The sequence below is a fragment of the Oryzias melastigma genome, linkage group LG4, assembly GCF_002922805.2.
Source record: "Oryzias melastigma strain HK-1 linkage group LG4, ASM292280v2, whole genome shotgun sequence".
Classification (NCBI taxonomy): domain Eukaryota; kingdom Metazoa; phylum Chordata; class Actinopteri; order Beloniformes; family Adrianichthyidae; genus Oryzias; species Oryzias melastigma.
The window spans coordinates 28,168,613-28,193,554 of NC_050515.1; the positions used below are offsets into that span (position 1 = coordinate 28,168,613).

At 39.4% G+C, this 24,942-nt stretch overlaps 1 protein-coding gene across 3 annotated transcripts in view; it reads left to right on the forward strand.

Moving 5' to 3' along the window:
• Positions 1-204: 204 nt before the first annotated feature.
• Positions 205-24,942, forward strand: part of LOC112136786 (desmoglein-2) — a 39,767-nt gene continuing 15,029 nt past the window's right edge. The window contains exon 1 of one of the 3 annotated variants that reach the window (XM_036211679.1): positions 205-468. In XM_036211679.1, the coding sequence (XP_036067572.1) occupies positions 427-468 (42 nt within the window). In that variant the 5' untranslated portion in view covers positions 205-426. Of the gene's footprint in view, positions 469-24,245; positions 24,695-24,942 lie in introns of those variants that run through there. The other 2 variants (XM_024258683.2, XM_024258684.2) reach the window with 2 other exon arrangements.

Genomic DNA, 24,942 nt, shown 5'->3' on the forward strand with positions numbered 1-24,942 from the left:
AATGGTGTTTGGATACGTCTGCTCAGCTCAGATTCAGATCTTGTGGGACCGTGGTGTTGGATCCTCCAAACCCATTTGAAGCTTTTATGCTGACAGTCAACAACAGTCCGTCCTGCTCAAGACCACAGGGATCTGCTGGCCCCTCCCACACCCCGGGGGCTGGTTGTTTCTCCAGACACTGATGAAAAATGAGACATGCAGATCCATCTTTGTGGGATGAAGATGATTCCAGCTTCTGAGAGGTTTGTGGAGGTCTGACAGGGAGACAGATTAAAGAGGCGGGATCATTTCGTCTTCACATTTTGTAGTGGGGGTGGGAGCATTCTCAGTTTGGCCCTGAAGTCAAGGAAAAGTAACCTGTATATAAACTGCTTGTGTTTCTGGTGAGGGATGCTACAGCTGCTACATTCCTGAACATTTTCAGACATGGCTCGGCTCTTTCAGTCTGTCCTCGTGGTTCTGGTCCTGGTGAGTTCAAATTCAAAATGAATTGTTTTGTTTCCCAACACTTTAAGAATGCAAAAAAACTGATTATTTAACTGTGATTATGTTTTAGAAAACATGTTAAATGTTCTTTTCATTTTCATTACATTTACAAGAGATAAAGTTTTAACTTTAGTTGTTCTGGAGTTTTTTGTCTAGCTGAAGACAATATGAGAAAAAAAATATTTTTTACTAATGAAAACAACATTAGTGTGACAGCAGTTTAATGCACAGATAAAACTGGAGTTTACTTATTTTCACTTTGATCCAGAGAGAATTGTTGAGCAGAGATGTGAACTTGTGATTAAAACCAGAATAAGCAGCAACATTTCTGGATCATCTGCAGCTGGTAGTCCTGTTAGAACGAGGACAGAGATCCATGCAGGGAAGTTCAGAGGATTTATGGGAAGAAGAGTTTTAACAACGTGAAAATATTTGTTGTGGTATTTGAAGATCACAGGAAAAAGGACAAACAAAGTGTTTGCAATTTTCAATAAAAAATAGTGTTATTGGAGTTATTAACATGTTATTGTAGCATTTTTTCATAATCGAGAACAAATATAAAACAATTTAAGATTTTTACGTTTTCTGCTAAAAATGGCAAAATCCTAATTAAAAGACCATTGGGAAGGTTTTTACAATAGGAGAAAAATATAAAGTTTGAGTGGAACTTTAAAAAAACAAACATGATAGTAAAGCAGGTTGAACTAAAGAAGTTACTTGGGAGAGCAGCAAATGATCATAGAAGGAACGTTTAAAATGATTTGAGGATGGCTGTGGTTCAGTGGGAGAGCAGTCTCCCTCTAATCACAGGTTTGATTCTATTTGATTTGACTCCAAAGCTTTTTATCTTGTTTTATTGTGGATTGAAATGTATTTTAATGCTGTTTAACTTTGTGTTTGTGGCTTTGATTATGTTCTTGCTCAGCATATACAGTAGAAGACTGTTGAATGGTCCTGCTTATTATGGATTATTAGATTGTTATGGAGTTTCTGGATCTTCTGCTCCAGGTACAAGTTGCGATTGTGGTCAGACAAACTTCTGGGAAGAATCTGGTGAGAAAAAAAAGAGAATGGATTCTTCCTCCAAAACCCTTAAAGGAAAATAAAGACTACACTAAAGAATTATCCATCGCCAAGGTGAGTGTCAGCGACCAAACGGACAGAACATCAGTCTGTGGACCTGGACTCAGGTTGCTCAGCCTGAGAACAAGTCCTGATGACCCACTGAAAAAATGATCTCATGAACTTCTGCTGTTTCCGTCTTTGAGCCATGGTTAATGCCAAATCTCCTTTTGTTCCAGATTCGCTCCGATTTCCAACAGGACCAAAAGGTTGAGTATTACTTGGAGGGTCCTGGTGCAAACCAGAAACCCTTCAACGTGTTTGTGGTCAACCACGAGACCGGAGATGTCCGTGTGACCAAAATCCTTGACAGGGAGGAAATAGACACATATGTTGTGAGTTTTTCTATGTTCTATTTATTCTAGGAAAAACTGCATAGTCATCTTTAGATGTCACCATCAGAAATCTAACAAAACACTATCATTTTGATCAGCTTAAAGGTATCGCCAGATATGCTAACGGTTTACATGCTGCAAGACCGGTTGAACTAAGAATCAAAGTTGAGGATGAAAACGACAACGACCCGGTCTTTCCAGTGATGTCACCTGTGGACGTGTATGAGCTCAGTCCTACAGGTAGATGTTCTAGAATTTCCCCATTTTACTTCAAGTTTTGACTTTTCTTGGTTTGCATTTTCTGTAGAACAAAACCCTCAGTTTATAGATTTTCACTAAAGTTCCCTGAATGATGCATGTCGCCTAATTTCTGTTTTCTTTAACCTGTTTTTCAGGAACATTTGTTACTCAAGTGAACGCAACCGATGCAGATGAACCAGGCAACAAAAATTCAGAACTTGCCTACAGCTTAATCAGTCAGAATCCACCGCATGACATGTTCAGTATTGACAAGGGCGGAGTGATCAGTGTGAAGAATCCTAACCTGGACAGAGAAGTATGAACTTTTCCAACTTCATGCTCCTCCTTCTTGCTGTCACTGGTCTGGTTTAGTTAGAAGAACATGAATAATTTCTCATGTTGGGCTTCAGAACCAGGTTATTGGGGATGGTTCTGCTGGGGAACAGGAGAAAGACTGAGAACAGGGGAATATTGTGGCCAATCTGTTGGTTCTACACCAGGGAGCTGTGCTCTTTTGCTCTTTTTATTGACTCTCTTTAGCCCTCTCTGTCTTCTTTCTCTGCAAGTCTCACGTGAACGGTCATCACATAAGTGTTTAAGGCAAGTGCGGAGGGGGAGAGCATGAAGCTCAATGAAGCTACAGCTTATTGATGAAAATTTGTGGAGACGTTTATTAAAAAATGTGTGCGTTTAGTAATACAAGCACCAAATTTGACATGAGTGTACCTTAAGATCCCCTTTTCAAAGAAAAACACATTAGCCATGAACTATCCAAGATCTTAAATATATATAAAATTCATATGTTGCATACATGTATATTACATGGGGCTGCATGGTGGTGCACTGGTTAGTTCTCTTGCCTCACAGCAAGAAGGCTCCTAGTTCAAGTCCTGACTGGGGGACTTGAAACCACCAACAGGGGTCCTATCTGTGTGGAGTTTGCATGTTTTCTGCGTGCATGCGTGGGTTTTAACCCAACCGGCTCCACTAAATGTGACAAAAGCATTTTTACCAGCATTAAGAACATGTCTGTATTTAATAGACTGAGCAGCATTTGCTTTTGTTGTGTCTTCATCCAGACATGTGCACAGTACAATCTGACAGTTCAAGTTAAAGACCTCAATGGAGAAGATGGAGGAAGGACGGCAACAGGCATCGTCACCATCAATGTCTTGGACCGTGAGGACATATAAGTGTGGGGATAGGAGCCCTCAAATGTATCATTCCTGTGCAGATGATGTAGAAGCACTGCAGGCTGTTACATTATGAATCCTGCAAAGGTCAACATGTGTAATCCAAAAATCTGTTTCTGTTAAACTGTTTAAACCCTCAAATATAATCCAGTCCATCTTTGTTGGAGATTTATAGAAACCTTTGTCAGAAGATGAATTACACTTGGTTTTCGTATCTAAATCAGTGCCGATAAATGACACAAGAACATCGTTCAGAAAGTGATACAGATGCCCACAGAGTATTGAGCATAATGTTAAAACTTGTTTGGTTTATAGCTGAGCAAACAGCTAAAAGCTGAGGACATCTTGTGTTACTGTTACAATAGCTGGTTATGTACCGATGGACACACAAGGAGTGTACCTATATAAACCCCTTTTGCTTCAAGGCAAATCTGTATTTTTATGTGTTTCTTTATTTCTTCTTGGACTGAACAGAAAAAAGGGAGAGTGGAAAATCTGAGATGGAGAGCATGAGTGCAATAACGAAAAAAAGAGGTGAACAGGTTGAAGGATGATTAAAGAAAAACAAAGGGGGGGGGGGGGTTGGCGGGATTACAAACAAAAACAGGCATATAACATTTACCTGTAGATGGTAACCAAAAGGCCCCAAACACTCACCTGGAAAACACTTAAATATTGTAAATATACTAGTTGGCCTCACAAACCTTTACACACGTAAAGGTTGACACATACTTGTTACAGGTACAGATCTAGTCACAATCACACAAGTTTATGCTTAGAGCCAAACACAAGTCTAGTTCCTGTACTCAGACAATATCCTGTTTGTCCAAAGGTGAGCAGGTATCGGTGTGCTCAGGTGAGTGTTTGCATAGGCTACCAATGTAGAAAATAATGTAACTGAATGCAGAAAATAAAAATAAAAAATACTTAAAAAATAATTTAACTTACTCCTATTGGTATTTCGAATAAATTTGTGACTGCAGAAAAAAAAGATCAAAAACCCCTTCAGGCTCTCAGGTGGGAGGAGCTTAACCAAATCTTCTGATTGGGTTAGACTCACAGATTAAGTAACTGCCAGAACAAACTCAGACTCAAACTCAGTTGGCTTTGTGGGACAGTTCTGCCTTGATAAAGTCAGGATTTATTGTTGAATATTTTATTTTAAAAACTCAAGTTGGATCTGTGGAGCCCCCTCCCTTTTTTTTTGTTTTTTATTTTGTTTCTTCTGTCTTATATCTTATTTTGTAACAGTTATAAACATAAATATAGACTCATTGCCCTTTGCTGTTATCCTCACTGCTGTTTCTGATTTTTGTTTCCTTTATACAATTACTGTTTTTGAAAAAAATCTGGAGTCTTGAATTTTGGATTATTTCCAACTTTGTGTTAATTCTGTATCTGTTGTAAAGGCTCCATAAAAATAATAATGAAATACTCAAGTTGAACGTGTTCTTGTAGCTAAATGTGATGTAATGGTTTGTCCATAAGGTGCAGGTTTGGAACTCATGGTGTATATTATGTCATTTCATTAAGATGTGGTGGTATAATTATTTGTGATGGTGATTTGTTTGCATGAGAAAAATGCTTGACTTTTACAATAGATACATGATAAAACAAGGTGTTACATCTCTAAGGCTCTATCCTCCCACTCTAGTTTAAATGTGTAAATAAATAAATGTACTGATAAATAAATAAATGCCTTTTTTGGGACCAGCGGGTACCTCTTATTTGGAACACAAGCGACCCCTCCTCGCCCATCCAGTTCTCATACACAGTCAAAGGCTAAACTGCAGAATCCTCACAATATCATGCTTACTGAGTTCAAAATAAAACAGTGTGTTTTTGAAGGTTTGTAAAATATTGCTTCACCCAACAGTGGCTGGGTAGGCTCCAGCAACCCTGTGACTCTGGACAGGAATGAGCAGGTACAGAAAATAGATGGATGGATGCGGTGGGAGCTGTGAGAGGTCACATTGTGTAAAAAGAAAGTAGTGATACTAAAATAATCTGTTTAGGTGTGGGATGAAAGCCCATTGTGTAAAAGTGTGCAGAAATCAATCGCAGTGCAGTTATTGTGAGAATAAAACAGTCACTGAATCTATTTCTGTCAGGAGTCAGAGCTCTGTCTCCCCCTCTGGTCTCCAGAGTTCTAACTCACCAGACAACAATCTGATAATCATCCACCTGCTTCTTCAGCTGCACACAGAGCTTCACTCTCTGTGTGAAGTATTGTTTGTGCCACTTTACCTGCATTACTGAGCGTTTCATTCTGGACCTGATCTTCTGTTTCTGACCCTGGTTTATCTGTTTGCCTGCTGCCTGCCCTGACCCTCGCTACTGACTACTCTATTCTCTTCTTGTATGAAACCATGTATAACAGAGTCAACGGTTTTCACTTTGTTTTAACATTCTGAGGGCCCCTGAATGCACCACCTCTAGTGCTGGAGACTTGAGCACAGGTGTCGAGCAAGGGTATGTCATATGTCATATGACAGGGAGACCCAGAGACAGTCAGTGAGGGGAGGAGAGAGAAGGGGCGGGGGGCTGAGGCAAGCTCGGCGGCGGGAGGCCAGCACCAGGCCTGGAGGACAGACAAGCACGGATTATGCGGTTATGGCCCATCCCTCTTTGTTTTGTTTTTTTTAGCAAACTCAGGAAGGGTTGTTTGGCAGCCAGGGTTACTGTTTTGCATTTATTTATTCATTGTTTTATTAAATGTGTATTTTTTATAGTGATTTTATGTAGCCTGACATTTAAGTCTGGACCCCCTGGTGTATTCTTATCTTTAACAGAGGCTACTGGCTCCAATCAAATGGGCGGACCGTAGAGACCCTCTTCAGAGATAATAAACTCACTTTTTAATTCTCCCTCTTGAAGTATGTGTCCGGGGTATCTTGTTTCCACACATCCAGATAAAAAAGAACCCTATGGTTGCATGGTTGCGACTGTCTGGAATACCCCCGTTGCACGTGCTCGTGATTGACCCTGATCTAGGTTTGTGGACTTTTTGCTATGCTGAGATAATAAACCTGCTGCACATAGAAACAGCTGTCTGCCTGTTTTGGACAATTTCGAAACATAAAGACAAAATAAATGGAGTGAGAAAAACCACATACTCTGTAAATACTTCATTCATGTTAGGATATACTGTATTTTTTCAGTATGTTTTGCTTACTTTTATGTCATCTCTCTGCTTTCAGGTCAAGCATGTCTATGGGGAACAGCTGAATGGGAAAGAGGCTCTCTCTTTTCAAAAAGTTTTTTTGACCCTGTTAATGCAGAGAGAGGCTTCACGTCGACTGACCACACTAGGATGGCAGATCTGTTGATGAACTGCAGCAGGCTCTCATTTTCTGAGCTGCTCTCTTAAAGAGAACATTCTTCACAGACATGATGATCTGAGAGTTCAGATCTGTGACTCAAACCCAGTTTCAGCTTCAGTTCTGTCTCTTTTATGGAACATTTCATGCTCTTTGTCTCTGTGAAGCTGCAGGCGTTTCATAATCAGCACAGGTTGAGTCGCCATAAATCCCATTGGGTGAGGAGAATTCTGCCAAATAACGTTCCAAGGAATTTTCCTGCAGTAATGATGCCAGGAACGCTCTCATCAGAAGGTGGTTTGGCTCACTGTCACCAGGCTGGTTTTTTCCTGCTCCACCACCCCCTCAAAGCTGGAAGGTGATTGGAGGAGTCCTGCAGGTAAGAGAGAGTTCAGACAGAAGCAGCTCTGTTTACGCAGAAACCCAGATTAGATGAGGTTTGGGTCCAGTTCTGTCTAAACCAGAGGTCTGCAACCTGCAGCTCCAGATCCACATGTGGCTCTTTTATCTCTCTATGGCGGCTCCTTGGACAGATATAAAGTCATGGAGACTGCTTACCCAGACATGTCGACCGTCAGAATCAGCAGCTCCTGATAATGTCTGCCTAACCAAAACTACCTAAAGAAAGTAAAATAAACAAACTCCACAAACTAAAACTACCAAGGTCCATTCCTAAACAAAATAACTAAACCCAGCAGTGTAAGTGTGACAAAGACGCGGAGGCGTTTGGATCCATGTGCAAGCACGTACGTTTTAATAAACATCCAAAACAGACAGGGGCAAAAACAGAGATGTGGTCAAAGGCTAGGCAGAGGTCAAAGACGAGGAGCTAGACAAGGAGGCGAGTAAAACAGGCAATGGTCAAAACACGAGTAGGCAAAAGATATATCAGAACCGCTCAGAAATTGCTAGGGTAAACTAGGCAATACTTCGCAGAGAATGAGGTGCAAAGTGAACAAATAAATATGGTGAGCCTGATGAAGGTAAGTCAGTACATATCAGTACATAAAGCACATATTATCTTGTGCTGCACAACATTGGTTACTAGCTGTCCAGAGATGCACTGAGATGATCCTGTTTGGCACTGAGCTTCTTTTATTTTGAAAAGAAGTTAGTTGAGCTTCTATTAAATGTAAAAAAATAAAATAAAATCACATTTTGAGAGATGCTAGATTCTTTTGATATTTTTGCTTTTGTTTTTGCCAAAAAAAATAGACATCATTCATATTATTTTTTAAAAAAGAAGGTCATGAATACAAATCCAACACTTAAAAGTAAGACTTTGTGGCTCCTTCTAGGTTTTGATCAGTAGAAAACGAGCCCAAATAGCCCTTTTATTGATTTTTTTTTTTTTTATTGTTAAAGGTTGCCGACCCCTGGTCTGACCTGCAGGATCTTCAGAGGTGTGGACCAGCATGTCTCATGAAAACCTAAAGGCAACACTCTTGACCTTTGACCTGCTTGTAGCTGCTTTCACACTGGTTTTCTGGTGGTTTGATGTTTGATCCAGGATTCACTTCCTGAAGAAACAGCTTCAAGAACAAGCATGTGCCATCTTCATCATTTCAGTCTCTGAGAGTCTTCATCACTCTGATCATATTATCACACTTTCATGCCACCATTTGATGGAGGCCTCCTGTTTGAGGAAAATGGATGTTTTACAAGAGATAAAGTTTTAACTTTAGTTGTTTTGGAGTTTTTTGTCTGGCTAAAGACAATATGAGCAGATAAAACTGGAGTTTACTTATTTTCACTTTGATCCAGAGAGAATTGTTGAGCAGAGATGTGAACTTGTGATTAAAACCAGAATAAGCAGCAACATTCCTGGATCATCTGCAGCTGGTAGTCCTGTTAGAACGAGGACAGAGATCCATGCAGGGAAGTTCAGAGGATTTATGGAAAGAAGAGTTTTAACAACGTGAAAATATTTGTTGTGGTATTTGAAGAGTTTAAATTTTACATTCAGATGTATCCTCCAGTTGGTTCACTCAAGGGAAGTGAGAGCGCCCCCTTGTGTTGGCTCCACTGAGGCACAAAAACTGCCTTTACAAGATCTGTGATCCTGTTTGAACCCAGTCTGATCAGATGTTTCTTCATTTTTGAAGTTTCAATTTAATTTTTTTGCTTCCAGAATCCTGAGGTTTAGAAAACACTGAAGTTCTGCCTTCAGTGAACTTAGTTCACATCCATTCAGCCGAGGTGACTGTTTGGACCGGTACTGTTGGAAAACTCATCTTCAGCACAGACTCCCAAAAAAGTACATTTTTCCTCAGTGTGAAACATAAAAAAAAAAAAATAAGAATAATTTAAAAGCATTGTCTTAAAGAGACACTTTAAATGCTCTAAGAGTCATTCTAGGATTGGAAGACAATTGATGTCCCACCCATCATAGTTTAAATAATCCAAATAAAAAATACTAAAACATGTAGTTTCTGACTAAATGTACTTCTCTATTTACATAAGTAATACCGATAAAATGTTGACACATTTTATTTTTGAATGCAACAGATAAAAACTAGAAATTCCAGCTCAAACAGGTGTTTGTTACTTTTTCCGTGGCGCGCCTACATACATATATATATATATGAATATATAATAAAAAATAATTACATTATAATGAATAATATGAATATTTTGTCAATTGTGGTTTAATCTTGTAAGGGAAATTCGACCTACTAATAACATAGATAACGTTAAAAAAAATCCCCCTGAAAATCATGGATTCTGAACTCTTGTAACAAAGGATCACCTGTGAGAACAAACATTAAACTCCACGGCATCTCCACAAGGGGGAGCAGTTATGGACTCACTGTAGAGGAGACATCAAAAACTGTCAAACCAGACATAAATTAAAATCACTCATTAAGAGTGATATAATTGATAATTATGGAGAAACCAATAAAATATTTTGACTGTTATATGTATGTAATTACGTGTATTAGTGTATATATAAATACACAAAATTGTTTATTTTTGTGGTCTCTTCATGAAATTGATTTTCTTTTGTATTCATATTACTCAGTATAGTTAAAGAGATAATATTATATATTTAATTTGGCTGAATATGAAAAAAGGGGCTTGAACTTGATAAGCTTTTAGCTTTACCCAAAGCCCTTTTTTGAACTCTGAACATCTTTTGTGACATCCAAGATATTTTTTTGGGATAATGTGCAGTGTTACTTTTTTCTGTTGTTGTTGTTCTTTGTTTGAAAAAAAAATACAGCAGCAGCAACATTAAGACAAGAGACCTGATGCTCCATCCTGGAGATTATTCACACATTACTAGAGAGTAGAACAAAGAGCCACTTCGAGTCTAATGATGTAGCCTGTATAAATGTGTGTAACTGTTTTCAGATGCTGAAACGAGACCCACTGCAGTCACAGAGACATTTATGGCAAATGTTTCTCTGAAGGTGAATCAGATCTGACTATAATACACTACACATATAGTTAATCAAAACTTACTGTATTAGCGACAAACAACATTAAACATAAGAGGTCTGCACCATATTCACCACAACAGAATGTTCCTGCAGAGAAGCAGGTGACCACTTATTAAGATGGTACAGTCCATCCATACTGAAACCACGCTGTTCAAATGTACACCCTAAGGCAAAACTGAGGCTTTAATAAGCAAACAAGGAAGATCTTTTATCAAAGGCCTATCAAAGTTGCAGAAATGTAGGTTTCTATGTTATGTATTTAACTGGATAAAGAAACGTTTGATTTCATATGTGACAGAAGTCTTAGTATCAGTCATGATAAGGACAGCCCTAAACATGATGTTTCTAAACCTGACTCGGAGAAGGGTCAGAAATGTAAAACTTATGGGTAAGTAATGAAAGACAAACAGACAGATAAGAAAAAAACTAATAATCAACAGAGCGTGTTATGAAGCTGGTAAGCTTATTGCTGACAGAGTCACACTGTCATTGGTTGGCAGTCGGAGACCCAGATGAAGGGACCAAAAAAACGCTCAGGTTCACATCATAAAAGAGACCAAAAATCACCTCAGAGGGAAAACAAAAATAAACTAACTAGAAAACTGGAGAGCACTGGGGAAGAAACTACAAGATGATCCAACACTGAGGGAGGAAAACAATCGACTTAAATAGGGAGAGGACAAGCAGATCACAGGGAGGAGCCACAGACACAGAAGAGGAAGGTGAAACAAAACCAAACCAGAACATGCAGAACATAACAGACACAGGAAAAAGGTTCAGAGCACAGAATTGTAAATATCCCTGACTTCAGAACGTGAGGTACACAGGAAAAGCTTCTTGGATGGGTAAAACTGCAAAACACTAAATATAATGTTGACAAAGATTGTTAATACGTTTGTTAAGCTTGTAACCAGTTTATCTTTGTAGACAATGGCTTCACTTTGATGTTACTAAACCTTATTTGGCTTATTTTGCTAATAAATGTGTTACTAACCCCCTATAAACACATTTATAATGTTTGTTAATGTGTTTATAAAGCTTGTTAAGGAATCTTAATATAAAGTGTCACCATGAATCTTATTAAAGAAGTTAATTAAACTTATTCAGCTTATTGTGCTGATCTAACCTCCTAAAAAGACAAAAAATAATGTTTGTTATTGTGTTGTTAAAGTTTGATAGGGAATCTTATTATAAAGTTTTACTGCTGCTTCTAAGCTAAAGAGAAGCAGTTTGTCGTCTAAAGAGTAGAAGAAATCTGCTTTAACACTGTAATTCACTAAATGAATGTTTTTAACTGCATTTATTCAACCAGAGTTAAAATTGGAGTGATTAAATATATATTTTAGGTTTAACATGTTTTTGCTGTATTGAGATGACGTGTAGGTTTGTCTTTTACCACAATGAGGCTCTAGTTTGGAGGTAAGGGATCATGTTATTTAGTGACTTTTATTTGGTACGTAATCTTTACTGCAGAAAGATGGTCAACTTTGGAACCTAACAAACATTCTGAGTGACTTAAGAGTTTTTTTTCACTTTTTTCCCTTCTGAGTTTATTGCTTTAAAAGTTCAAAAGATCAACATCTTCAAAAAAACAGAACTAAAAAACCCTGAAGTTTCCAGCTCCTGCAGCCTAACCAGACTGAAGAACCACACCGACAGGTCTTCTGCTAAACTTCAACTCTTGATGCAGTTTGAGGACAAATAAAAACCAGACTGATGAGTGGATGTGTTGTGGTTTTTCTCCAGCAGACGGCGGCACCGTTTCATTGGATTTGTTCAAATGTGTCTCATCAGATGTTAATAATACATTTAGATAATTATCTTTTTGAAAGAACTGGAATTCTAGAAGAAGTCTAAGTACATCAAACTTCCATTTGTGATGAAGAACCATTACCCTGTTACATTTGTTTTGGTACTTTGTTGAAAATCCTGTTAGGATTAATAAAGGATAATAATCCTTATTAATGGATTATAGTAAGCAGAAAGACAACCATGCAATACGAACATAATCCAGTTATTTGTGTTTTTATTTGCATACTTTAAGTTGTTACTCAGCAGAATCCATCCGTCATCAGAACTTGTTGTCGTCACAGAAGCTTTGTTGGATAAGTCCTGGTTGTTTACAGTCGGAACAGGTGGTTCCTCAGTTCTTCTAGCTGCAGAACCTCTGAGGAACATGGTTCTATTTGACATATCCAGATGAGTTTTCATCTGAGAGTTTGAAGATAATGTCACAGTCCTCGTTGTTGATTCAAAACTGAAAAAAATAAGAGTTTGTGAACATTTAGCCCCATTTGGTTAGGGATGGGGGTGTCATCTGATTAAATAAGTGCTTAAAGGGCCTTTTTCCGACTTTGATTCCAAGTGTTTCCTGGAATCTTTAATACAGTTTATTTCAGGAAGCTGAAACATCAAAACAATTCTGCAGAAACACCAGTCAAGAATTTATAACCTTTGTTGAGCTCATTAAAATGTTCTTTACTCTACTTCCTCTTCAGGTTTTAGTGACTTCGCTTGAACTATTTTTTTTTTTTGCAAGTTTTTATCTATTGAACTTATAAAACAAGCTTCCTAGTTAAAGTCTTTAGTGCATTCAGCAGCTGTTAGCGTTGAAGACCCACTCTGATGAAAACTGTGTTTCTGCTTGTTCTTTTAAACATAGTTCATGAGTGCAGAACCAAAAATCCGACCCAGTCCTTTCCTGAAACGAGCCAGCCTCACCTTTTTCATGTTCGTCTCCACCAAACTTTTTGTGACAGAACAAAGAGTGACAACAGTTCCAAACATGTTTATTACTTTCATCTGCTCATCCTTCATCACTTCTAACTTAATCCGGTCTATAACTGCCGGTTAAACCAGAACACACAGACAGACAGAGAGTCGTAAAAAAAAAAAAAAATTCCCATTGTGGTGAAATGACTCACATCTGTTTATTAGATAAAAACACAGTCACACCTTTTTTAACCTGCTGTTGTCTATTTACCAGCAACTTACTACATCTTTCCATATCCTCCTACATCCATTTACTTCTGTTTATGCTTGTCATTTTTATCTGTCTGTGACTTTTTAAAAACTGTTCTGAATCTATCTTTATTAATTTGCTTATTTATATATATATATCTAATTTTATGTATTTATCTGCTTTGCATTAAATTACATGCATCTTCATCTCTATCTTCACTTCTTTACCCCTTCAGCAGCTGTCTACATGTTTCTTAAACAATTGTCTTCAATCGATCAATTATTCAATCAATTTATTATTTGTAGAGCACTTATAAAAACAGAAGCAACCAAAGTGATGAACATATAGATAAAATCATTAAATGATAAGATAAGAGAAACAGTAAAAGCAATAAAACACTACAAGCAATTAAGCAATAAGATCCAATAAAACAAGATAACAAACTGGCCCAATAGATCTGCTCACTATAGTTAAAAGCCTGGTTAAAAATACATGTTTTAAAAGAGACTTAAAACCACTGACAGATCTGGGGAGAGCATTGATTGGGACCAGCAATTGAAAAGGCTTTATCTCCCCCAATTTAAAGCCAAGTCCTGGGACCCGTTAAAATTATTTTTTTATATTTTTTAGCATCTGCTTGTATTTGTCTTTATCCCTTTGTGTCTGACAGAACACAGCACCATTACACAGACATGTGATCAGCTCTGAAAGGCTTCTCATTCTTACACTCATTTTTCATTTTTCCTTTACATTTTTTGAAAAGGTGGCAAAACAATGTTATTAGTGATCTGGTTGTTTAATTTCTTTAAACACAGAGGTTTATTTTTAGGTTATTTTACATTCTATTTAGAATTGTTGTCTTTGAACCATAAACACAATCGTCCTCTTCTTGGGTTTATGGGTTTTGTTATTGATTTTTATCACATTTTATGATTTAATTAAATAAAGACAGTTGTAAATGTGGATCCCTAATGCTTCTTCAGTTAATAATAGTTTTTTTATCTGAGTTAATTCTCTTAAAGACGGCGTTCTTCATGGATGTGAGAGTTCAGACGGAAAACTGTGACTCAAGCCCAGTCTCAGCCGCAGTTCTGTCTCATTTATGGAACGCTTCGTGCTCTTTGTCTCTGTGAAGCTGCAGGCGTTTCATTATCAACACGGGTTGATTCTCCAGAAGTAACTTATTAGGCGGGGCAAAGTCTGGCAATAACGTTCCGAGGAATTTTCCTGCTGTAATGAAGCCAGGAACGTTTCTGTTAGAAGGTGGTTTTCCTCACTGTCACTAGACTGGATATTTCATGACACAGTTCTTCCTGCTCCACCGCCCTCTCTCAGGTTTCACCTGCTGGAAGCTGATTGGATGGTAACCTGAGTCCTGCAGGTAAGTGAGAGCTCAGACAGAGGTGACTCTGTCCGCTCTGAAAGCCAGATCAGATGAAGTTGGAGTCCAGTTCGGTGTAACCTGTAGGACGTCCTGCAGATGCTGACCCCTGATTGAGTTCTGCTGCAGCTCCATCTGCAGCCTGTGCTGACATGTGGAGGTGTGCACCAGCATGTCACATGGAGACTAACAGACTGCACAGCAACACTCTTAACCTTTGACCCCACATGTAGGCCCTCTCACCCCAGATTCTGATCCAGAATTTGCCTTCTGAAGAAACAGCTTCAAACACAAGCGTGTGCAATCTTTATTTCTGTGACGGGAAAACTTTATCATACAGATCATATCATAGCACTTTCATTTTGGGCGTAAATTCTTCTAAACTGACATTCACTGATATAACTCATGCAGATCTTTGTAGTCAGATGATGTTTATCCATCCATTCATTTTCAGAACCTGCTGAAACCGTTTCAAGGTCACGAGGTTGTTGGAGCCAACCCTGATACTGTTGGGCGAATTTTAAATGAGCCTGTGTTCATTTTTCTAATAGAATATCCAGTGCAAACTACACCTCCACACACAGATGCACCTAAGGACAATTGAGAGACACAAATCAACATCTCAATCATGTTTTTGGACTGTAGAGGAAGCCATAGTGCCCCTAGAAAATCCAAGGAGAACATGCAAACTTCACACAGAAAGGTTCCAGCTGGATGTCAAACCAGGGCATTCTCGCTGTGAGGCAAGACTCGAATGTACCGTTCCCCTGGCAACCTCCAAACTCAGACTCATCCATCAGATTGTCAGATGTGAAAGCGTGATTCATCACTCCAGAAAAGGCGTCTCCACTGCTCTAGAGTCCAGTGGTGGCGTGCTTTACACTGCATGCAATGCTTTGAAGTGGATTTAGTGATGCGTGGCTTGGATGCAGCTGTCGGTCATGAAACTCATTCCATGAAGCTCTCTGCATACTGGACTCTGGCTAAGCTGAAGGTCACATGAGGTTTGGAGCTCTGTAGTATTTGACAGCAGAAAGTTGGCGACCTCTTTGCACTATGTGCTTCAGCATCAGCTGACCAATCTCCATCAGTTAATGAGTTGCTGTTGTTCCCAAATCCCTCCATTTTGTTCTGATAGAGCTGACAGTTGACTGTGGAATATGTAGGAAACTTCTGACTGGTGGCATGCTATAACAGTTCCACGCTGGAATTCTCTGAGTTCCTGAGAGCGGAACATTCTTTCACAGATGTTTGTAAGAACAGTCTGCATGGCTGAGTGCTGAATTTATTCACCTGTGGCCAGACCAAGTGGTTAGGACACCTGATCATTTGGATGGATCAACCAATACTTTTGGTAATATAGGCCGAATTCCTTCCCCACTCTCTATATAGTGAATTCTCCATTTTCTAGTGCTGTCCAAATCTACAATTCCATAATTGAGTGCCCTAGAAATTCCCCAGAAGTCTTTGCGAAAAACCATTGTGCATCAATGATCACCATATTCACCAATATATACCACAATGCATTGCGGTCGAACGATTTCTGCAAAAAAAAACATGTGTTTAAATGTAATTTTTGAATAAACCATCAACGTTTTCATCATCAGAACACTGAAGTCATAAAAAGACATCGAGAAGTGTTCGTATTGATTAGATTTTCACTTAGTGAAATTGGTGATGCTATATCCAGCATTTAAAAAACAAAAGAAAAGTAGTGAGAATGGTTTCCAAATTTCTTTTTAAATCCAGGGGACTAGATAGTCCTCTATATCATTTTTTTAATAGATAGAGTGAGAATTTGGACACAACCTTCAGTGTATGTAGGGTCTGCTTCGGTTCAAAACATTGACTGTGTGAAAACTGGACTGAGTGAGTGTGACATCACCTATAAAAGAGGACTTATTTCCAACAATACAAAATTAATTCATTCATTTTTCCACGATATGTACGTCACCATGTTGGAACCAGACGACATCACTAAGCAGGGATTGGTCCAAGTCAGCCTGAGTCTACATTTCTATGGTAACCCTCCTCTCCAATCAGGAGTGAGCATGTTAGAAGACCACACCCACCACGGGAGAATCTGCCAATCAAACAATTCAAATGTTCGACATGAGACCACCCACTTTTGATGAGCCCCCCTTCCATTCGACCCCCTTGTTAACCTCTAGTGTGGTTCACAACAGACATGACGTGGTCCTCTGCGGCTGGCTCACGGCCTGCTGCGATCATTTCGACATCTGCTCTGTTTTATGCTCGAGCCAGGAGGGATCCGCGTCAATCCTGGCAGGAAGATAAGCCAAGACACATGAGAAAATGTGGTCAATTTTCAAAATACAACCAATTTTTCACAATAAAACACCACGATTGACAAATACGATCATATTTTTGTATCTAAACAGACTGTAGAGATGAAACTACACACACAAACACACACAAAACACACACATACACTGAGACACACATACACAACAGGGCAGAGAGCAGTTGTTAAATTAATTGTAGAAACTGTAAATAACCACAGACGAGTAGAAGCGCCTGTCGACCGTCGCAAAGAAATGCATGTCTGTTGTGAACTGGAGGTAAAGCAGATCCCGTGTGCACACCGCTTCACAGCACTTCTGCGTCCGGTGTGAACCCGACGTGATTGGTCAGTTTATAACTTGAATAACAAATTAAAAAAAATATATTAAAAAAATTAAAAAATATAATAAAACAAAAGAATATTATCATCTATATATGAAAAATGTATCAGAGCAATGAGTGAGTAAGAGCTGTTTGTTTCTCTGAAGAAGTCTATGGGATTTTAATTTCTTGGAGCCAGAGGGTACTTCATGTTTGGAACACCAGAGAGGAGGGGTTACAGTCGAGTTCATGCAGTCACTGGTATCACCCCTTCACCCTTCAGCCTCTGCCCTCCCAGGGGAGAACATCTTCCTGGATTCCTCACAGAACAGTTGTACAGATAAACTATATCTGAGTTGTCAACTCTGTTAACATCCTCATCTACAGCGTTTTGATTTAAAACACAAAATTAATCAGATAAGCATACAGGAAGAGCAACCGTTATTGAAAAAAGGCATCAGAGCACCATGTTTACATGATAACAGGAGGATTCTGACAGCTCAAGAAATGAGATCACATTCAGATTGTTGCTCATTGTTTGTTTGTTTGTTTATGAATCAGCAGCATGACTGTAAGTGTGAAATGTGTCAGGCTGATGGTTGAAAAGTCCTCAGAAAACCCTCATGTGCCCGTGGGCGTGCCCATGCTCGTGCCCGTGGGCGTGCGTGTGTCTTTGTTTGTTTGGGCAGTAGCAGCTCTGGCTGGACCGGTTTTCCTCCGTGAGAACTCTGAACACAATTGGAGATTTTTTTCTCCCACAGGAAGGTTTTTCTGCAGATTTAAACCTCAGAGATGAACTCCCTCTAACATGAAGAGTGGGGTTTCGTTTGAGCACCTCATCTCCACCCTTTCATGGACAGAAACCGGACCCCTTCAGGCTCACACTGCTGCTGAAATGGCACACACTAATATTTTCCCAGATCTTCATGACTCACCTGGTAAAAACAGGCCACACCCTGACAAAACAGGTGACAGCCCATCAGTGGAATGAGAAAAAACAACACAGCACTTCATCTTTTCTCAATCAGGTCAGTTCAGATGTCTGATGTTAGCCATGAGATTCAGGATAAAGTCAGTTAAGTAGAACAAAGAGAAGAAAGTAGGGTGTGTTTGTTTTTGTTTCCTTTTTTTCCGCAAGAAACAAAAAGTCACTTTTGCTTGAATGTCCTGCATAACCCAAAGTTTCTCTTCCAATATTTCAATTTCTTCACAGATTTTTAAAGCATCATCAACCATCTTTGTGAGAAAACATTGATGGGGTGAAATGAGGATCAGCTTAAAGTGAAAAAAACACATGTTGTAAAGTTGAAATATTGAAAGTTTTAATTTATGAAGAGATACTGAATACTCGAGTAAAAAAACGACCTAAAACTGTTTCCAAGTGAAAAAATATTCCTAACAGCCCATTTCAATCCCATAAACTAGGAGTGCCAGACAGCCTTGAGGGCCAGCAACCTGCTTGTTCTTTTCAGAAATCAGGCTCTACTTGCTGCTTGTTTTGCCAAAAAAAAAGCTTCAAAAGCAGATTAGTTGGAAAACGTTTAAGACACTGGCCCTCGAGGTCTGGAGTTTGATACCTGTGCCGTAAACATTTGCACAGGAAATGTTGCACAAAGAGCCAAAAAGGATAAAAACATTTATGGCAGATGCCTTCATCACACTGTTGAAGATATTTCCTGCAGACAATGAAACCAGATCTATTTAAGGGATCTAAATTATTGCTGATCAGCACAGATAAAGAGCTGTAAATCAAAGTACTTCTACTCTGCTGTCAATGAGGCGGCAGCTTTGTTGCTCAAAGTCACTTGACTGAAACTGGGAATCAAACCCTCGTCACGTGACGTCAGTTTACAGCACTTGCTGTCTCTCCATTCCACACCAAGGGGAATTAAGGTAAAGCTAGTTTCTTCACAGACACTGCAGGGCATGTTGGGAGCTGCTGTGTCGGATGTTAACATGGTGTAAGACATAAAAACTATATTCATCATTTTACACAGAGCAGATGACACATGTCACCAAAACACGTCACAGAAAATTATTCAAAACATCAGTGTTATGGAATCAGCTGAGTAATCCAAATCTTTTTTAGTAGTTTACCAGAAAGTGATTCATGTTGTTTCATGAAAAACTTCAGGCTGAAAAATATACCTGATATGTGATGACATCTCTTTATACAGTGCGTTGCCTTGGAAACAACACTAAATGGGGTCTGTGTAGTCGGGTAAGTCATGGGGCGGCCGTGGTGCAGCAGTAGGGCGGTCGACCTCTGATTGGAAGATTGCTAGTTTGATTTCCACCAGGTGTCAAATTTTCTTTCGGCAAGAACCCCAAATTACATCTGGTCGAAGGTTGGCGCCAGTATTCAGCAGTGGAGCCACCATCAGTGTGTAAACATGTGTGTGAATGGATCTGTGACTGTAAAGTGTGATGGGGCTTCGAAGAAAATAGCGCTATACAAGTATATGCCATTTACCATGATGGTTTACAGAAGTTTGTCACATGATGATGTGAAGAAAGACTGTGGTCACATATCCCAAAATATCATGCCGCAAATGCAAAATTGGCAAATGGCCGCAGAGGTTTTGAGAAGTTAAAATTTCACAGCCACTAGATGACTTTTCTTCAAATGTTGACATTGGTCAGTGGCCGCCCAGGCACATTTTGAGGTTGCGCCATAGATACACGTGGAGGACGCCATTACGAAATCAGGAGACAGCAGAGAGCTGCTCTGATCAGACGATGTATAAATGTCTCTGGATGGCAGCCCTCCGTATCAAGTGTCAATGGCCACCAGACGCACACTGGCCTGACGCCGCCTGACTGCTGCCCAACAGCTGCCTGACTGCTGCCCAACAGCTGCCTGACTGCCGCCCAACAGCCACCTGACAGGCGCCTGACTGCCGCCCGATAGCCGCCTGACAGCCGCCTGACTGCCACCTGACTGCCGCCATCTACATTCATGACCACGCTAAGTACTTTCCAAAAAAATTGAGCGGCAGAATGAAATCTAAAAGATTCTGCAGATTCCTCTACATTTCATAGTGAAATTTGTGACCGTAGCATAAAGCTTGTGACCTCTGACCTTCACAATGGCCCAGTATGACATCACAACGAGGATGTCTCATCCACAGATGTGTTTGGACATCAACACTACACCTGCTGATGTAACCAAAAGGATTTTTGTCTCTGGGACAATTTTCTGTGTTTTACCCAGGAGGCAGAACATTGGGCGTTTAAATCCCAGTCCTGACAATTCTTGGCAAACCTCAATTAAAAAAGTGAAGTAGAAACTGGAGCCAACAAGGGGCTTGTAACCTAATCAGGCCGTCCAACAGAAATAAATACTACACAAGCACAAATAAAAAACTTTAATGTTAACTTTTGGAATATGAGTTATATAGGCTCTTATTTCACCTGCAACCATAGGAGGCACTGTAAAAGATTCAGGAGCTTAAGATCCAGGTGGGGTGAAGAAATTTTACCCAGATTCCTCTCATTGGTTTAAGACTATAGTTGTTGTGAAACTGTTGTCGCAATCAATTTAGATGTTGGTGTCCTGAATGTTTAGCAATCACAGCAGATCCATGAAACACCAGAATCTACTAAACCATGATTTGGACCATCTCTGCATCAGCTTCAATGCTGCTTCCTCCAGAGGTACAGCTTAACTTCAAGCCAGAAAAATCCAGTTGGTTAATTCTTTATGTAAAGGTCACTGAAGACAGCTGCTAAACATGACGATCACTGATGGTCCAGCAGCCTGAAAGGAGAATCTGTCAGTCGTCAAGGTTTTGGTATTTCAGGATTCACCAGCAGAAAACAGCAAAACAGTGTCTCATGCTAACTTTTGCACATGTCGGAAAGCGTGACATAACTTTGAATAACAACAAAACTTGGCAGTCTCTGCAGTCTTTCTTGGCTGATGTTTGCCGTGGGGTGTTGCTTTGTGGCACACAGGTTTGCCTCCATGTTTAGTGTGGGCATGGCCTTAAAAGGATTCATTTTAGTCTGACTCACTAATTGAAGCCGCAGCTACAATCATTCACTATCACGCTAACATACCTGCTTTGTTCAGACCTGTTCAACACAATCTACACACTCATCCCTTAAACACCGTTCAAGCAAGAGCTCATATTTAGAAATCACCTTTGGCTTCAAATACTGGTTTTTAGTTGTACAAATTCATGAGATCATGTAATGGCTTTTTACAGACCCTTCCTAAATAATTATAATATTGTGGAAATTTTTATTTTTTTCCTAGAATTCCATTAAAAATATATAACTTTAATATAATATAGATACAGGGCCTACTGTTTCATTAATTCCAAGTATTTATTTTTGGAGTTCCAGCTCATAAAACCCACGAAAACAGAATTAAAAAAATTAGAATACCGTGGAGAAATCTGCCCAAACCTTTCAGCACATTAACATTTGAAACTGGATTTCACAAACAAATAATCTACTAAACTCAAAGCACCTACCTGCATAGGTTCCTAAGGTGTAATTAAATTGGTTGAGTTTGGTTCAATTGTCTTGGTTTGGTTCCACATGGGGAAGACTTTAGAATTTTATCCAGAAGACCATCATTGATCCCCTCCATAGTCTGGGTAGGACACTTAAGATTATAGCTAAGGAGGCTGGCTGCTCACAGAGCACTGTGTCCAATCAGATCAACATAAAGTATATTCAAAGGCAAAATATGGCAGGAGAAGATGCACCAACAAAAGAGACGACTGTGGACTTTAAGAGATTATCAAAAGATTCAAGAACCTGCAGACATGCAGAAAAAATTGAATAAGGAGGAAGAGGACCAGCTTCAAAAACCACCACACTCAGAAGCATTCGGGAGATTGACTACAACTATCTGGTTCCTTGGGTCAAGACACTTCTGAATCTGGACCAACGGAGGAAACGTCTTAACTGGGCCAACAAGAAAAAGGCCAGGGGTCTGCAACCTTTTTTACTGAAAGAGCCATTTGGGCCAGTTTGGGCGCTTTTACCATTAAAAGAATGCTTTATTCATATTTTTGTGACCATTAAAATATTCATTTATGAAATCTAGCTTTAAGATATTTACAAAACAGTAATATTTTTCTACTTGTTTCAAATGTAAATTCTTTTAATTTGACAGCAGCTTGTGCATGTTCCTTTTAAAATAAATACACCCCTTGTCTGACATGATCCTCCTGATGCAGCAATTTTACTTCAAATAAAAGTGCAAGAAAGACAAACATGGAATTTTTCATCATTATGACTTTGGTGTGGTGTCAAACTTTTTCTTTTTTTATGATCAAATATAAACATGACGTTAGTGTGGAACCCGATTCTCAAAAACATATCTTTTCATGTAAATGATTTGAGACTAAAGTTTTCTAAAAATAAACCACTCTGACAGTAGATTAGAAATAAAACCATAATTTTACTCAGTTATCTGATATGTTAAAAAATTAACTAAGACTACAAACCCATTATTTGTTGAATTTGTTTGCACTTATCTTCAAATCCAGAGAGTCACAATGTGACTCCAGAGCCTCTTTTGCAGACTTAGGCCCCCCCACCTGTAGGAGGAGACTCAAAGAAGGGCCAGCAATCTGGTTCGGGTGGCAGTTGACTGCTGGGGCCTCAGTGGGCCAAACATCTGTCATGGAACTTGAATTTGATCGTTTCTGCAACATAAACATGGTTTGTATGGAGGTTTGATGGTAGTAAAAACTGCAGGAGATTTGTACCTGAAAATTAAAAAAAAAGTTTCAAATTGGGCCTCTCTGTTCTTTATCTTGGTCTGTTTTGGTTTTAACAGTGTAAAAATAAATACATTTTAAAAGCAATACAATGCAGTGACATTACATTTTATAGTGAAGGAGTAGTGTAAGGCATAACTAACAGTTTTTGAATAATATTTTACTAATCACCTGTTCAGTGACTCATGAAATACAACTGACAACCACCCAAAGAATAATTGTTCAAAGCACTTAAAATAAAGCAATTAAAAACTCAGTTTTTATTTTAGAAATATCAAACCTCTAAAATAGTTTTAGTACATTTGTTACAAAAGTATTGTAACCCATTACTATTTTAAGAGAGTAATATTGGCTTGGTTTTACCTTCAAAAACAATAATGATCTATTCTAATAATACTATTATACTATTAATAATAATAATATTACTAATATTATTAATAATCTATTACTTATTATAAGTAACTTGGACAACATGGTTGGTCAACCCAACCTGTGTTTTGTTGTATTTTATTTTTTGTGTAGGCTTTAATGTTTTTCTGTGAGAATAATATTTAACAGCCCTGAAAACATGGCAGCTGGTAGAAGTTCTGATCTCTCAGGTGAGGTTAATCGTTTTAATAATTCCCTTATATCCAATAATTTGGAGAAACAGGAGTGGTGAAAGCTCAAATAGTCAAACTATCTTGAGCTGCTTTCGCTTTGACACACCTCTTAGAAACTAAAAGTATTTTTTTTTTTTTGCGCAACTGTTTCCCCCTCTGACCGCAAATGAAAGGTTCTCAGTAGTTATTTTCAAATTACTCTCTTTCTCTTCTTCCTGTTTGACTGGAATACTGAGGCTGTTCTGGTCTGAGCTGGAGGTGCAGAGACTCAGAGTAGTTGGAGCTCTTTGTATGTTTGAGTGAAGCTGCATGATCATCTTCGGCTTCATGTTCCTACGTGTTTGTGTTTGGATATGTCTGACATAAAGCCCGTGGTGCTTCCTCCAAACCCAGAACCTGAATATATTTGAAGCTTTTATACTGACAGTCGCAGCAGTCCTTCGCACTTAGGACCTCAAAGATCTCCTGGAGTTCATGTCTTCAGGTGAGACCTGTCCATCACATTGTCACACTAGGCTCTCCATGGAGTAGAAGATGACCTTGGAAACACTCTGGAAATGCCCCGCAGCCAAAAGCAGTCGGTTCATCAGAACCTGACTGGAGATGTTCCTTTCTTCAGAACTCATTTAGTTCTGTGTTGGAGACCAGCTGAAGGATTTCATATCTGTTCTCTGAAGTCTGAACCAGAAGAATAACCTTCATGGAGCTCATGGTTGACATCATCTCTGTCTCCTGAACACAGCAGAAATCGTTGTTTCTTTACTGTCTTTACTCAAGTCTTCAGTTTTCCTTAGCAACTGTGCTTTGGTTAGCCCCTCCCACACCCTGAGGGCTGGTGGTTTTTCCAGACAATCTGATGAAAACTGAAATCTTTGTGGGATGATGATCCTGGCCTCTGAGAGGTTTGTGAAGGTCACACCCGGGGTCAAGCTCAGGCTCTTTTCAAACTCTCCATGTGTGGATGGAGCGACTTCTCCATGCGTCTTTGTGTGGAGCTGCAAGGTTGCCAGGAAAACAAATTAAAGAGGCGGGATTATTTTTGTCTTCACATTTCCCAGTGTGGGGTAGGGGGAGCAGCCTCAGTTGTGACGTCATGGAAAGGTAACATGGTATATAAGAGGGGACCGGAAGTACCGGGCTCAAAGGTGTGTCTCAGGTGTGGGATTCTACAGCTGCGGATCCTGTGGCGTCTTTAGTCAGACATGGTTCGGGTTTTCCAGTCCGCGCTCGTGGTTCTGGTTTTGGTGAGTTCAAAGTTTAGCTTTCTTCAAGTGCGCTCGCGGCGCTGGCTGCGCTCCGCGCGCGGAGGCTCAAAGCGGGAGCGCGAGCCGCTGGAGGTCACAGGCCAGAACCGATCCTGTGTTCACTCGATAGTGAAGTGGTCTTTTTCTAGACCGGTTCTGGCCAGACAGTCTCAGAACTCAGATGTTATTATTATTATTATTTGTCAGAACTGAATAAAGGGAAAGTACACGGTGGAGGAGAGCGCGCG